At 43.2% G+C, this 17713-nt stretch overlaps 1 protein-coding gene across 2 annotated transcripts in view; it reads right to left on the reverse strand.

The window, feature by feature from the left end:
* Positions 1–17713, reverse strand: part of RIMS1 (regulating synaptic membrane exocytosis 1) — a 2255956-nt gene that overhangs the window by 1898325 nt on the left and 339918 nt on the right. For both annotated transcript variants that reach the window (XM_069235695.1, XM_069235694.1), the window contains exon 2: positions 165–378. In XM_069235695.1, coding sequence (XP_069091796.1) covers positions 165–378 — 214 coding nt within the window. The remainder of the gene's footprint in view (positions 1–164; positions 379–17713) is intronic.

A 17713-nucleotide genomic window follows, 5' to 3' on the forward strand; every position in this document is an offset into this window, starting at 1 on the left:
TACCTCGAAATTTATCAACTATATTTAATATCAAAGTAATTTGGAAATATACATTGCAGTGATTATTAAAAATGGATGTGAAAGTATTATTTGGATGTGATAAGTGAAGCAGATAAAAAGTACTGGATTGTTCTGTTTTGGTGCTAACAGAGATACATACTTACATTGTTTGATCGTAGAGAGACACGTCCTCCACATCGTGCGCAAAATTTTGTACGACAGTAGGAACATAAATGTCCACACCCATCTGCAAACTTAGTTTTGTGACATATTCCACATGTCGGCGCATCATCCTTGTGTTCTCCGGGATAGCGACGAGTGTCTTCACTAATAGTTTTAATTTGCTCTTTATAGCTTTCAAACTGCTGATGCAATCTCCTGTATAGAGAAAAACATGAAATTAGGTCTGTAGAGTGCAACATGGAATATAGGTTTAATGAACACTTGCATTTTGTGTTTATGGTTTAAAGATGACCATATATGCTCATTCTTGAAGTTATCTCCGTCATGCAGTCGGGATTCTTAACTGGGCACATTTTTATCTTACACTTTAACCACACACTACGCTGAAATCTTCAGCCAAGGATTCAATGTTGGATAGGCATCAGGTTGGGTATTGTTTAGACTCCTTCACTTGTTTCAAGACATCCTTCTGTTCTGGGGGATACCATTTCTAAAAAGTATTGCCTATCTTAAAACTCCAAATCTGCCCATTAGATGATGGTACAAGGAATTCCATGAGTAGACTACAATAAAAACACGAACATTGGTGTTCAATGTTTTTAATCAAAAGGTCTCTGAATACCACCGATGTAATACTTGTGATAAAGTTGGCACCTGTCACTGAAGCACACCCAACTGTGTGCTCCATTAGCCCTCTCTAATAATTTCATATACCCAATCATGAGGTGCCAGCATGGTGATGCTGAGCTGCAGCAGTAGACAGAAAGTCAATCAAAGCAAGCAAGGTTTAAAAGAGGGAAGACAATAATTTGCCAATGACTCAATTTAGAAACATCTGTTCCACAAACAACACTTACTTTTACAAGTTTTTGTCCACAAGGAAAGAAACTGGTACTTATGGTAGGACAAACTATGATTGGTGTGCTAAGTCGGTAACCTGAGAAACACACACAACCCAAACCAAACCTTCAGAGAGTTTGCGATGGCAAGCACTGACCTACCCCTAAATGAAGTCAGAAACAGTTCCACAATCCAGAGTCTCAAACTTTTTTATGATAACCTACAAACGCAAGGGTAATTTGACTCCAAGTTGGGACACAAGGCTCTTCTGGTGGCAAAACTGCCAATTCCACTCGGTAAATACATTGTAGGCATCAGTCCATCACAGTAAACCCGGAATTTTGAATATATGTAGGCAGCATTTTATATAATTGAGCAGTACACTGTTCATAACATCATCAATCTGCCTCGCTTTCCTGGGTCACGCCTTTGTCATTCCCTTCCAAAAATGTATGCGTGAAAAATATGTGGTTCTGGAGGTGTTAATGGGTGTTACAGCTTGCCAGTCTGAAATGTTACATAACTATGGATCCCTTTAAAGTGAAACTTCCTAATAAGCCTCGATTAAACTGCTGACATTTATTTGGAGAAGCAAATAATAGAACGTTTCGCTTTTAATTCGATAATCATTAAACTGAACAACAAGTATTAAAAATAAATGTTAGGTGTGAAGCATGCACTTAAGCTTCTGACGTGTTGCACCCTATGGCTGTAACAATATCAGTAGCGCAGGGTTTTAAAGGGAAGGAGGGCAGTGGTGTTAGTATTTAAGCAGTGTGCAGTAAGTATTGCCTCAAAAGATAGGAAAATGCATGGGGTTCGGGCAAACTTACGGTGTACACCCGTCAGGCCCAGAGGACAAGAAAGGCAAGCTAGAAAAAGGACAAGTATTATTTAGAATCACAGGTACTATAAGGTACTATACATATTTTTAGGCATTAAACAAACCTTCTATACCTTTCATAGATTTCCTATGCAGTTCTTGCATACAAACGTTCACATATTACCTCAGCTATTTACTTAAAAATCTGTAAGTATTTTGTGATGCCCTGGATCGGGAGATTGCAGTCCTGTCCATTGCCATGAGAGAAAGCAATGTATTAATTTGTCAAGGTCTCACGTATGAATTCTGTTTAATGAATTCGAATAGATTTCCAAGCAAAGATACCAAACCGACTTATGCAGAATTCTTTCTTTGCTGACCTTAGCACAGAGTTAGGGGACAGTACCGAAAAAATGATTTTGGAAAAAGAGGGGAAATTAACTTAAAAAACATTCTGAAAGTGAGGCATGAGAAACGAGTGTGGAGGAGACTGAATCCCCCACAGAGGTAATGTGGAGTCAAACAAAGAAATTAAAATCGTGGAAGCTCAAAAATGACTTTAAAAACGACTATCATTGTTTGGCAAAGAAAGACAAAATAAAATGTGATCAAAGGAAAAAATAATGAGAGTTATGGCCAAGAAGTGTGTTCACCTTATACATTATAATGCAAAAAATAGACTGATGAAGTTAGGGTAGGGTGAAAAGAATACCCAGTCACAGAGGGATAATGATTTTATCATCAAGGAGCAGGCATGCATCCACAAGTATGACAGGATTCATCTTTAAGGTGCAATTACTTTGCCATAAATATGGAGTAGATATTACTGTAAGGCAGAAGCCACAAGCATTAGTAGTTTACACACACAAGATACATGACAGTCACGTTTGAAAGCCACATGGGAACTTAGCTGAAAATCTGGTGTACTCGGAGTTGGGTGCATAGAATGACTGATCAACAATCCTAGATATCTATGCTCTTTGCCGATATATTTCAAAGAATCTGGTGGGTCTTTTTGAGAAAAGAGAAGGCTGAGTGTGACATTGGAGAGGACTCTCTTGGTTCATGAGCAATGTTTGGGTTACCAAGTCAGAAAAGACAAGAGTGTTACTTTGGGCAGTAAAGCAAGCTCTCATAAGCCTTTCTGAAGAAAATTCCTAATGCTCCTCTATAGATCCAGTCCGGGCCGTCAATAGTGTAAGCTCTAATTGGCAGGGGAAGCTAATGACCACTTCCTACAAAAGGAAAGCCAGTGCACCGATAGATGCAGTGGGTGTGCCAAAGGCAAGCCCTTCTGCACCTATCCACGCCCAGAAGGGGCCAGGGGCCGAGCCCTGTCCACTTTGATAGCGCTCATATTTTTTTACTCTCTGGAGAATTTGCTGGCTTGTCGGGCTAAGATTTGAACAGACTGTGCTCATGTTATCCTTTTGCCTGACAAGGATACTGTAAATATGTATAAACAATGCAAATTTATGTTTAATTTAGGCACCCCAATAGTGACACAATATGTCTGTGATGGGAAGGATTCAACTAGAAACTAGGCTTAATGACTGTTCTATGCTAAATGTAGCCAAGGCCCTACCAGAAGGATATTGTATTATCAAGAATTACTGTAAGGATAAAAGGGGTGGCTGCGTTACCATAGTTTTTAAGTAGGAGCTTTCGTGTGTTTAAGCTGACTTACTGGTCCCTGAACGTGAGGGTATTTCTTTTTTATGTGCCACAGAATTTCTCCTTCTCTGAAGCCGTGGTGTACCACCCTCCTGGCCCAGCGATTAGCTTCTCCACAGCTCTCACCAAAGCCCTTGTGCTATTTGCTATGCAGAATTTTAACATTTTAGGCGATTTGAATCTGCATTTCGATAATGAACTTTGCTCCTCTTCTTCGAATCTTGTCAAGGGTCTCAAAGGCATCCGTCATGTACAGAGTATGTTCCACTCTTTCTACTGCTACAAGATATTGGTCTAAATTGGCACTGGTCGCTTTCTGTGAACTTCTCAGAGTTAAACTTCACCTAAATACAAATCCAGAGGAAGCAGACAAAGCGGTTAGGTCATGGATTAATTACCTCTACACTTGTGATGCTGATTCCTATGACTACTTCTCTGAACACTAGGAGGAAACAGCTGGATCCAAGGTTTAATAGCCATCTTCGTACCCTTAAAAAGACTGAAAATCGCTAGAATGAGCCTGGTGGAAAAACACAACTGCCCCTGCAAAATGAAATACCAGAAATCTATTAAGGGACTCAGTTCTAAATGCATTGCAAAGATAATGGCTAGTGCTCCCTGTTTGTCCACAGAACTATTCTCCATAGTTAGATCAATGCTTAGTACTACCATGAAGACCCCTCCAATCCCACCCCACCCCGGCCACCATTAGATTTAATGAAATTGCTTGATTCTTTCTGAATAAAATCACATAAATGTATTCCATTTTTCCCTTTGAAGGTCAGAACAACAAAGCCTCAGAGTGTTTTGTGCTACGCAACATCAACAAGTAATGCATGTCCTCTCTCAATCGCACTGTAAAGGATTAGTGCGTTATCCTCATTAATTCTATTAAACCTTGAGTCTATTATTTCAAGTCCCTCCTAAATCCTGCTCCATCTTATTACTAATTATAAATATTACTAATATAAAATTATTATTAATAATAAAGGTACCATCATCATTTAGACCATTATTAGGGAGTTACTTAATCTATTGATTCCTTCGGCAACAGTCCGACACTCTTGAAAACATGCTGTGGTCATTTGACTCTTAAGAACATCTTTGGATCCTATGAAATCTGTAAATAACTGCCTCATTTCTCTTCTCAAGATCCCAGCACAAATTATGGAAAGCACATTAATGGTCAACCGTCCCAGAATTTGATGATTAATATGCTACTTCCTCCTTTGCAGTCTGGTTTCCATCCCTCCCACAGTACAGAGCCTTCCCCGCTAGCAGTTACAAAGGAGCTCAGATGGTCACTTGACCATTGGGGCTCGGATGCATTTATTTTGCTTGAAATCAGTATCAGTTTTGATATGGTTTGCCACAATTCTCTTTTACAGAGACTTCTAGATTGTGGGATTTCCAAAAAGCTTTGGAATTGTTTGATTCCTTCTTGGAGCACTTCTCATTCCAAGTCTCTAGCAAGCCATTTTCCACCATCGTTTATTTAGCATCTTTCGGGGTTCCACAGGGCTCTTCACTGATCCCCACCCATTTTAATATTTATGCAAGCCTTCTTTTGGATACTGTTGAAAAGTTTGGTTCTATCCTGATGATATATGCAGATGACAACAGGCTGATGATTTCACTCACTCCTGACTTGTGTAACAGCCCAGAGCAATTGAGGGCTTGTTTGTCAGCTGTGGCAATTTCGGATGCAGGTAAACAGTCTTAGACTGAATGGTGAAAAGGCTCAAGTAATGGTGGTGAATCAGCCCAACAGCTGGTCCCCTAGCTGGTGGCCTGAGAGTTTGGCCTTTTGCAAACCCCTATACCAGTCCAGCTAGATCATAATCTGGCTTTGGAAAATCATATTAAAAATCTAACTGCCTGCTGAATTGGTCTGTTAGGGTGTCTCAGGGAAGTATTGTGCGCTCTCTCACCCTATAACCAAAAACCCATTATCCAAGCAATCATCACTTCATGTCTGGATAACGTAATGTTTTATATTTGGGCGTTCCTCAGGCTCTTCTGAAGCAGCTGCAAGTAATACTAAATGTGGCAGCTCGCCTACCTCTGCATATTCCTAAGCATCACTCCATTTCAGCTCATCTAACTGAGCCGCACTGGCTGCTCCCAATTCCTAAGCAGTTTAATTTATAAGCTCTTTACTATGCCTATTGAACATTTGACAGTACTGATTCCCTTATTTGCAACATCTTATTAAGTCAGAAATTCCTTCCAGGGTACTCAAGTCTTCAGACCTGAGGCTGGCTCAGGTCCCCGGAATCGGAAGAGCCAGGCACTTGGACATTCATTTAGACATTGGAACAATCTTCAGCATTCATTTAAACGTTTAGCTCCAAAACCTTGGAACATTCTTCTGCTGTATCTTTGCCAGAGCTCTAAAGAGAGAACTTTAGAAAACAACTTAAGATTTCACTGTTTTAAGGCTAGCCTATTTTCTTTGCGTCAGCAAGGTTTTGCTTTTGTTGCTTCTTTAGCACTGGGACGCTAAATTAGGGCAACCATGCTCTTTACAAAATCATAAATAAACAAACAATATAGAGAGGCCCTTATGCTTAGGAAAGTATTACTCAGTGGCATTGTTTTTACCCTTATAACTGCACAATCTATATCAACTGCAAGTCCTGGAACCAAGCCCTTGAAGATTTGGATGTCATAACTGGAACCTCGCAGACCTCTGTGCATTATGTGATGAGCTGATTTGCCCAGGGCATTTTCTTAAAGATATAGCCCATTACATTGGATTCTATTAATTACCCAATTGTGAAACCTCAGTCCCATGCCACAATGTGTGCTGTCTTTGCATTAACTTTTACCTTGACTGTAGAGAAAAAGAATTTAGATACAAATCACACTCAATACATATGACTATTAGGAGTGTTGTTCCATGTGTCAAGTAATTATTACATGCAATGTGTCACGTCTGCTCTACTGTGGTAATCAACTCAAATTTGGCTTTCACACTGTAGTAACAGATGTGTGAATGCTTTCGAATTAGTGCAATTGTTGTAAATAATGTGTTATTGGGCCTGAATTTCACTGCAGTGAAAACTGTTGCAAATATATAAGTGTGTATGTGTATCACACAGTGGAGGTCACCACTGTGTAGCTATAGTTAAGTCAGATTTTCCATCGAAAGAGTGTTTTTTGTTTTCCTAATAACTTTGGCACCGTGTGATGAATTTTCACAAAACCTTCCAAAAAAATCATCCATCTCAGCTTCTTCCTAGAAGGTCTTGTGGCAAAACAAGAAAAAGTGGGGTCCCAAATGCTTTTCCCCCATGCAATTTCCATATAGAAAATTAGACAATGTTACATGAAAAACAGCTTAACAGAATTACTCCAAATTTGATAGAAAACTAGATCTTCACCCAGAAAGTGTGCTATTTGTGATTTGATACAATTCTGTTCAGCTGTTTAGGGAAATATAAGAATAATACTTTATAGTTATCTGTTGACCCAGGACTTCCGCAGAGAAATAAATTACAAAAAAGGATTTCTAATTTGTCAGGTCTAGAGGAGCCCCGCACGACTGAGCAATGGGATTGGTGGCTGTAAAAAGAAGAAAATTGTTGCAGCCGGTTATTACTAGACTGTAAAATAAAGCATAAACATATATAAGGGGACAGGGTAGAAATACCCTGACCCCTTGACCTTGTGTGGCCATAAGAATCCCCCTGCAGGACTCAGGTCACCCCGTGTGGTCATGTGGGATCAAAAACAAAAAACTTTTTAAAAAGGGGGGCGTCTGTGTCCTGACAGATGTTTATGGTTATTCTGAGAGCCCACAGGAGATTGGCCACAGCGCCTTCCACCATGTGCATTGGGAGGTTGGCGAGTTATGTGTTACTGAAGTAACCATAACATGCGCCCCCACCAGGCACTGCTTATGACCTCACATATTACATCACCCATGACATGTTGTAAGACATGTTTGCTAACATCACTGGGAACATCTAAAATGACATAATTGATGACATCACTGTGCATGGCAAAGACACAAGCTATAATTGTAAATAGATATGCATGTTTGTGTGTGTATATATATATATTCACTGGAAAAACAAAGTTTAAAGGCTAAAGTGGGGTTTTAGTTAAGTAGTTAAGGATTTCATCATCATAATGGCAAATCCCAAACCATTCTGCAGAACTTTTATATTGTCAGGGCTTCTAGGATTATGCAGCTTCGAGGGCCGCATTATGAATCAAAAAATGCAAATTATGTGGCACATTTTGCCAGTATTATTTTCATCCATTTGAGACAGCTAATACATTTTTGGAGAAATGTGCAAATTATGTGGCAAACGATGCAGTAGGCACTGTCAGCACAGAGGGCCTGATTAAGCCTTTGGCAGGTGGAGCGTGTACCATTGCCATGCAGATTGCTTTACTCCAGTCATGGTGAGGGTACTCTGCCTACCAGTTTTAGAGGTGTCTGCTGGCCCAGTGGACATCTCTTGGATTTGTCAGACACGTCCATCACATTGGTTCCTGTAAATTAACTGAACGTTTGACAGGCGTGTACATACGCAGTGGCTCTGCTGATCTCGCTGCGCATCGAAAAAATATATTTATACTCTCTCACACACTGTGACACCCACACAGACACTCACACCCATTCTCGCACCCATACAGATGCTGTCACACCCACTGTGATACCCAGGAAGAGACTCACACACCCACTCCCACACCCATACAGAGTCTCACTCCCACTCTCGTACCCAGACAGGCACTCTCATACCCACTCTCACACCTAGACAGACATTGTCATGCCCACTGTGACACCCATGCAGACACTCTCACACCCAGACAGACACTGTCACACCCACTGTGACACCCAGGCAGACACTCTCAAAGTCATTTACACACCCAGGCAGATACTGTCACAGCCTCTTACAAACCCAGGCAGACACTCTCACACCCACTCACACATCCATACAGATACTCCCACACCCATTCTGATATCCAGGCTGGAACTCTCACACCCCCTCACACACCCATACAGACACTCTCACACCCAGACAGACACTCTCACACCCCAACAGACAATGGCACAACCCTTATGACACCAAGGCAGACATTCTCACACTCACTCAAACATCCATACAGACACCCTTACACCCAGACAGACTCTTTCACACCCATTCTCACATCCAGCCACTCTCATACCCTCTATGACACCCAAGCAGATGCTCTCACAGCCACTCACACACCAAAGCAGACATTCTTACACCCACTGTGACACTCATGCATACACTCTCACACCCATACAGAGACTCATACACAGGCACCATTGCAGACACTTTCACACCCACTCACACACCCATACAGACACGGTCACACCCACTCTCACACCCAGACACTCTCACACCCACTCACACACCCAGGAAGACACTCTTGTATGCACTCACACACCCAGTCAGCCACTGTCACACCCACTCCAACACACAGACAAGAGATTCTCACACCTAATATGAGACACACACATACAGATACTCTCAAGCCCACTCACACTCCCAGTCAGACACTCTCTCACCCACTCACTCACCTAGACACAGACTCTGAAATCCACTCACACACCCAGGTAGTCTGATATGCAACGATAGACCCAGATAGACACTCTCAACCCAACACCAAGAGACACACCCAGATAGACACTTTTCAGTCACTCACGTAACAATGTTAGACAACTGAAGAAAAGCACTTTAATGTAGCTGCTGTGTATTAAATAAATGCTTTAGCTTTATGAATCAGCGATGGATCAAAAGATCTGAAAATGAACAGAAGAAATATGAATTGTAAAACCAAAAAAAGGCTATGTTAAAAGTATTGGCTATGAAAAGAGCCATTGTGTACATGATAACTACACATAAAAAGAGATACAGTCTTTCAAGTTCTGGAGGAAAACCCTGTTGACTTTCTCTGTCAAGTGAATGCCATCATTTCTTTCTATACCATCCACATTAAAGTGTACATTATTGTGGTGCATACAGCCCATGTTATGCTCTGTTCGGAATGCAGAAACAGTTATATTAATATGTTTCCCGGATTTGTATATTTATGAACAAAATTCACTTGAGCATTTCCACTTCTGCCTCTGGCAAATGTGATAAAAAAGGCAGTGTGTGGAAAAAGTGCCATTAATTTTCCAAAGGTACCTTTCATAAGGATATCCAGTCCAATCACAGTAATTGTGCCTAGGTCATTGCCACCACAGTGCACAATCATATGGTCTGCATGTTGGCAATCCACAATGCTTTCACCCAAACCAGTGTCCCTGTCAATGCCACTCTTCCTAGCACTCTCTCTGGCCCAAAACACAAAACAGTGGCCCACAATCCACACTCTCAATATTTTAGAAGGATCTGGAGTACCACACAGGAGAAGGCTGTAGCTGAATGATACATACTTGAAATGAAATGCAGTTAAAATGGAGGCTACAAGCTAAAATTTAAAAGAACACATTTGATTGGTTGTAAATATGGGGGTGCCTAAAAGTAGCTAGTGATATTGTGATAAAAATAAGTAGATGTCTGATTGGCTTTGGAGAAATTACAAAAAGGAATGATGTTTGGGATATGGTTGTAATTCAAAACACTGAACCACACCTGTTACAGTTGGTTTAGACGTTAACATGCTGATCTCAGAAGGTGTTGTGAACTTATGGCTTCTGCTAGCAGAGAATGTTTCGAAATAGGGTAGTGTGGTAACACAGGTATAGCAGCATGGGGGAAGGGAAAAAAGACAAGACTGTGAATTTGTAATCACAGTTCTAGTATGTTGGAGGCGGCACGTTCTGGTTGGTTGTGGCGGGGCTCCAGTCAGACAGAACTTACCACTCCCGTCAGGGGTGGGTGGTCACACTCACTGTATAACCTGCGCTCACCCTTGGGTAGCTTGGCACTGAGTAGTCAGGCTTACCACAGAAGCAATATTTAAAGCACTGGAACAGCACTCGCACGCAATAAAGATACTGAGAATCACAAAAGAGACCTCACACGTGTGGTAAGTAAACACAAATTGTATTCAATACACACAACATAAAAATCATGAAATTCTGAGCATAAATTACACTTGATAATATCACTAGCAGTATTAGGCCAAACCACATTAAAATGACATCAGTAGCATGCACACTTGGGCGAAATTCTACATTAACCCCCGCCAGCACCCTTTTGTGGTGCGATATGTTGTCAAAACTAGGCTCACCCTGGCAATGATTATAATACAATACAACACAGTTATAAGACGCACCCCAGATCACAATAATAATAATAATAATATAAGGAATATGTACATACTGGTAATGACAACACTTTTAGTAGAACCGTGGGCTAATGCCACACGGATAGAACCAATGTCAAACATAGTATCCAGTTAACAAGAAATCAACATGTAAAGCAGCACTGCCAGCCAATGTATACACTAACCGGTGGTCTTCATGCAGGCACTCCCATACACACACGCACATTCACTTAACACGGTTATGCAGTGCTACGGATATCAGACATGTCTGTATGGAGCACACCCACAAGCATGCAAGCAGCACTGTAATGCAGTGCAACTGATACCTGGCAGGTCAATTGGTTCCACAACACAGACACCGTTGTCCAACTCTCCTCCCGCCCTTCATCACACCCCAACTACCCCACACCCACGAATTAGGAAGCGGACAACCACCCCCTGAGATCAGGCCACTCTCAGCCACACTCACACTTAGGTGAGGTCCCAGGGAAGTAGCTGGGGGGAGTTTGATAGGTCTGTCTATGTGGCAGATGACAAACAAAGGGGGTTGGACACCACTCAGGAAGTTCACTTACAGGATGTGGAGCAAAAGTGGCTGAGGGCAATAGTTTCATCTATTAAAGGATTCTGTAATGTGCCTTCTGGCACCAGCACAGCTGTGCAAAGAACAGGGTGGAAAGAAGGGGTTGTACAGTTTCTTGATACGCTTCCGATCGTTCTCGGAAACGTTCCTTCAGCCCAGGCAGTCACTCTCTCCACCCAGGCTTGGTCAGGGAAATACTATGTGTAGGAGGCTGGCCTGGCTTATAGTGGGTACCTTGTGGCACTTACACCTTGTGCCAGGTCCAGTTATCCCTTATTAGTAGATTAGTAGTGTGATAGAGGTAGCTATAGCAGAGCAGCTTAGGCTGAACTAGGAGACATGCAAAGCTCCTACTATACCATTTATATCACTTAGCACTATATCATAAGAAAACACAAATCTCAGAGTTACTAAAAATAAAGGTACTTTATTTTAGTGACAATATGCCAAAAGTATCTCAGAGGATATACTCCCTTAGGAGGTAAGTAATATGCACAAAATATACACACAAACCAAAATCAGGTAAGTAAACAGTTAGGAAAGTAGTGCAAACACTGTAGAACACAATGGAATGCAATGGGAGACAATAGGCCTTTGGGCAACACAAACCATATACTCCAAAAGTGGAATGCGGACCACAAATGGACCCCAGGCCTAGTGTAGTGTGTAGAGGGTCGCTTGGAGTGTAAGAAAATACTAAGGGTGTCCAAGATACCCCACCCCAAGACCCTGAAAAGTAGGAGTAAAGTTACCCTACTACCCCAGAAAGACAGTAAAGTCGAGATAGGGGATTCTGCAAAGACAACAACTGACTGCAAAGCACTGAAGACGTATTCCTGGACCTGAGGACCTGCAAAGGAAGGAGACCAAGTCCAAGAGTCACGCAAGTGTCCAGGGGGGGCAGGAGCCCACTAAACCCCAGATGAAGATGCAAAAGGGCTGCCTCCGGGTGGAAGAAGCCAAAGATTCTGCAACAACGGAAGGTGGCAGGAACTTCTCATTTGGTCAGAAGATGTCCCACGGTGTGCTGGAGGATGCAGAGTTGTTTGCACGCAGAAACACCGCAAACAAGCCTTGCTAGCTGCAAGAGTCGCGGTTGAGGATTTTGGGTGCTGCCAGGGCCCAGGAAGGACCAGGAGGTAGCCCCTTGGAGGAGGAGACAGAGGAGGCATTCAGCAACAGAAAGAGCCCATGCAGAAGCAGGCAGCACCCGCTGAAGCACCTGAATAGGCATTCAGAAGATCTGAGCACAACGGTGGTCACAGCACAACAAAAGAGGGTCCCAAAAAGTCAGAGTCCAACTCAGCAAGTTGGGCAATGCAGGACGGAGTACTGGGGGCCTGGGCTAGGCTGTGCACAGAGGAAGTCTTGAAAAAGTGCACAGAAGCCCTAGCAGCTGCAGTTCACGCAGTATACAGGATTACTGTCTGGTGTGGGGAGGCAAGGACTTACCTCCACCAAATTTGGACAGAAGGGCCACTGGACTGTCAGGGACACTTGGACCCATCTCCTGTGTTCCAGGGACCACGCTCGTCAGGACCGGTGATGCAGAAGTTTGGTGCCTGCGTTGGCAGGGGGAAGATTCCGTCGACCCACAGGAGATTTCTTCTTGGCTTCCAGTGAAGGGTGAAGGCAGACAGCCCTCAGAACATGCACCACCAGGAAACAGTCGAGAAAGCCGGCACGATGAGGTGCTACAATGTTGCTGGTAGTCTTCCTCCTACTTTGTTGCGGTTTTGCAGACGTCCTGGAGCAGTCAGCAGTCGATCCTTGGCAGAAGTCGAAGAGAGAAGTGCAGAGGAACTCTGGTGAGCTCTTGCATTCATTATCTGAAGAGAAACCCACAGGAGAGATCCTAAATAGCCCTCAGAGGAGGATTGGCTACAGAGAGAAGTAAGCACCTATCAGGTGGGGTCTCTGACGTCACCTGCTGGCACTGCCCACTCAGAAGTCTCCATTGTGCCCTCACACCTCTGCATTCAAGATGGCAGCAGTCTGGGACACACTAGGGGAGCTCTGGGCACCTCTCCTGGGGAGGTGCTGGTCAGGGGAGTGGTCACTCCCCTTTCCTTTGTCCAGTTGTGCGCCAGAGCAGGGCTGGAGGGATCCCTGAACAGGTGTAGACTGGCTTATGCAAGGAGGGTACCATCTGCGCCCTTCAAAGCATTTCCAGAGGCCCGGAGAGGCTACTCCTCTCAGGCCCTTAACACCTATTTCCAAAGGGAGAGGGTGTAACACCCTCTCTCAGAGGAAATCCTTTGTTCTGCCCTCCCGGGACTGGGCTGCCCAGGCCCCAGTGGGGCAGAAACCTGTCTGAGAGTTGGCAGCAGTGGTAGCTGCAGAGAAAACCCCAGATAATTAGTTTGGCAGTATCCGGGCTCTATGCTGGAGCCCCGGGGATGCATGGAATTGTCCCCCCCAATACCAGAATGGCCATGTTCGGAGTTACCATTGTGACGCTACATATTGGTGTTGACCTATATGTAGTGCACGTGTGTAATGGTGTCCCCACACTCACAAAGTCTGGGGAAATTGCCCTGAACAATGTCGGGGCACCTTGGCTAGTGCCAGGGTGCCCTCACACTAAGTAACTTTGCACCTAACTTTCACTAAGTGAGGGTTAGACATATGGGTGACTTATAAGTTACTTAAGTGCAGTGTAAAATGGCTGTGAAATAACGTGGACGTTATTTCACTCAGGCTGCAGTGGCAGTCCTGTGTAAGAATTGTCTGAGCTCCCTATGGGTGGCAAAAGAAATGCTGCAGCCCATAGGGATCTCCTGGAACCCCAATACCCTGGGTACCTAGGTACCATATGCTAGGGAATTATAAGGGTGTTCCAGTGTGCCAATCAGAATTGGTAAAATTAGTCACTAGCCTTCAGTGACAATTTTAAAAGCAGTTTTTCCCTCATAGCATGGTGTTGGAAGCATGCACTGGGTTGGTTGCAGGGCCTGGCCTATGGCCAACCCCCTGCTGCATTGAAAAAAACATATAAATTCACTGAAACAACTTAGGTTACAAGGACGTTGTACTTAGGAAACAGAATTTAAAAAAACAGAGAAATTCAATGAAAAAACAAAGGTTACAGAGAATGTATACTTAGGATGACATTTTGAACATACACAACTATAGAAATTCAGCAGTTATAGTTACCTCATCTAACTATAACTTACGCCCCCCCCCATTGCACTGCTTAAGACCTCATAGAGCTACGAGAAATACCTTTCTGCCAAATTTGGTGTATTTCTGATGTTCAAATTCCCTATGGAAAAATGAATGGGGAAAATGTGTTTTGGGATCCTACCCTCTTTTTCACGGTCTCCGCTTGACAGACCATCCCAAAACTTTCCAGACAGCAGCTAAAGTGCGTGTCATATTTTCTTGGAAGCATTTTTGAAGATTCATCAAACCAAAGCTATTAGCAAAACAAAAACACACTTTTTCTATAGAAACGAGGTCCTTCCAGGGTTTAACTATAACTACCTGCTGGCGATCGTCAGTAGGTAACATATATATAGATATATCACTTAAAAAAAGGTTACAGGGACGTTATAGTTAGCCTCACATTATTAATGTACAAACCCATAGAAATTATAGTTAGAGTTATCTGCAGTACCTATTACTGGAGCCCTTGCCATGCACATTTTTCTCATCCAAAATGTTACTGCAAATATTACAGTGATATTATCAAGTATGTTATCAAAGATGTCATGAGTGCCGTAATTTGTTGGGTAATTAGCAGTGCATGGTGAGGGCGCGAGTTATAGTTATTTTAGGGCACAACTTATAGATACTTCAGATAACTAACTATAACTAGTGAACTTCTATGGTTTGGGCGTTTAAAATGTCCCTGTAACCTTTGTTTTTTTAAGTGAATTTCTATGTTTTTTTAAGGAATAGTAATTTTAATTACTATATGTTAATCCAACCACCGCCAAGCATGGCCTTTGACAGTGCATGGTGGCGGTTGGTCACAGGGCCTGGCCTACGGCCACACCCTAAAACCAACCCCTATAGGCACACAACCTTTCACCATGCACTGCCTTTGCCTGTGCGTATCAGGGGTTGCCAGAAAGGCCTGGCCTGCAGCCAGACCCTGTGGCCAACTCCTCTAACCACCCAACCCCACACTGCGCTGGCTGTGCGCAGCAGGAGTTTACTGCAGCCTGTCTCTCTGAGTGTGAGAATAGATGTAAGAGGGTGTATCTTGGGATCAGAATAGCTGTGAGAGTCTCTGTCTGATTGAGAGAGTGCATGCATTGGAGTCGTAGTAGGTCAGTGTCTGGGCAGGTCTGTGAGTGGCTGCATGAGGGTGTCAGTTAGGCACCCACTTACACACCCACTCAGACTCTCACAGACTAACTGACACCCTTATGCAGCCACTCACAGATCTACTCAGACACTCATGAACCCACTCACGGACCCACTCACGGACCCACTAAAATGCTCTTGCACCCTCTCACAGCCCCACTCAGACCCTCATGCACCCACTCACAGACCCACTTAGGCACCCACTTACACACCCACTCAGACTCTCACAGACTAAGTGGGTCTGTGAGTGGGTGCATGAGGGTCTGAGTGGGGCTGTGAGAGGGTGCAAGAGCATTTTAGTGGGTCCGTGAGTGGGTTCATGAGTGTCTGAGTAGATCTGTGAGTGGCTGCATAAGGGTCTACGTGGGTGTGTGAGTGGGAGAAAGAGATTGAAAGAGAGAGAGAAAGAGAGTCAGAGGGAAAGAGTGTTTTTCAGGTTTCAAAGTATGATATACTTAGAATGAGAATGTATTTGTCATTAAGAAATAGTAAGATCACCTTTCAATATGAGCCTTAAACATTTGCAGGGGGGAAATAATTAAAGGATGGAAATGACTCAGGATAGACCTGGAGTCAAACTCTGAACTGACAATATGAACCAAAGTTTTTTTTTTTCCATGATTATTTTCATTGCCCTTTATGGGCTATCTGGGACCGCAGGGGGAGCCTCAAGGCCTCCCCTACAGTCCCACCTTAAATATTTATTTATTTTTATTTATTTATTTTTTACATCTTTGGTGCCCCTTTATGGACTGGGCTATCTGTGACCACAGAGGGAGTCTCAAGCACCCCTGACCCCTCTGCGGTCTCACCACATTTTTTGTTGTTGCCTTTTACAGGCTATCGGGGGAGCCTAAAAGCCTCCCTAACGGTCCCGGACCATTATTTTGTTTTATTATGTTTGACCATTTACGGGCTATCAGGGGGAGTGCCAGGGGGGAGCCTGCAGTCCCATTGCTCCAGCAACCAAGAAGCTGCTTTAAGTAGCAGCACTGTGGTTGCTAGAGCAAAGCTTTCATTTCTGTTCCCTGCACACATATCTGTTCCCTGCACGGAACAGAGATGAAAACTCTGCTTTCTGACAACGGGGACTGTTTGTCAGGTCCTACTGTTAGAAAGCAGTTTGCTGTGACTTGTCTGCTTCAGAGAATGCTTTAGGGGCAGTCCTTTTCCAAAAACATGAAGATGACTCTCAGGACCACCCTGTGTTTTACTACTCTCATTCCTTAACACCCTCTGAACAAAATTATTCAGGGTTAGAAACAGTTATTAGCCATGAAGGAGGCATGCACTGAATGGAGAAATCTGTTTCTTGGAGCCAAGTTTCCTTTTGAAATCAGAACAGACCATAGGAATCTCCAGCCTTTAAAAACCATTCAACATTGAAACAGTCGACAGGTTCGATGGGCTTATTTTTTCACACAGTTTGACTTCCATGTAACATATATTCCAGGAAGAGCAATTAAGATCGCAGATGCTCTCTCCTGATGACTCCTTGAAGAAACTACGAATCCTGAACAAACTGTATTATCTCCTGACGAAGTGCTTCCAGGTATAACCACATTCGTTGGCCAAGTGCAGTTACAGCAACAAAGAATACCTCCATAGGAATTTGAGAAAAACCCTTTAAACACAAAGGATGGGTTGCATTTTCATAAGGATTGTCTCTTTGGACTTACCACAGATTTACAAGACACTGTCCTTTCAATTATGTCATGATACCATGTTTGCAGGTCATAGAGATTTAAAGAATACTTTGGAAATCCTCTAGTGATGGCCATCCATTGTACAGGACACCAGGAGCTATGTTACAGTTGTTCCTATTGCCTATTGGCCCTGTTGTCCGACCTGCGCCCAAACAAAAGTATCTAAATAAAGACCAATGGGATTACTTCAACCATATACTGTGGCCTCTGGTCCCTGGATTGCTATTGGGATAGATGTCATTGTGGATTTAGCTCTCTCTGAGGGTAAAACAACCATAATGGTTGTGGTGAACTTCTTCTCAAAGATGGCTTTTTTTCAGCCTTGACAAA

This window comes from Pleurodeles waltl, chromosome 5 (assembly GCF_031143425.1).
Source record: "Pleurodeles waltl isolate 20211129_DDA chromosome 5, aPleWal1.hap1.20221129, whole genome shotgun sequence".
Taxonomy (NCBI): domain Eukaryota; kingdom Metazoa; phylum Chordata; class Amphibia; order Caudata; family Salamandridae; genus Pleurodeles; species Pleurodeles waltl.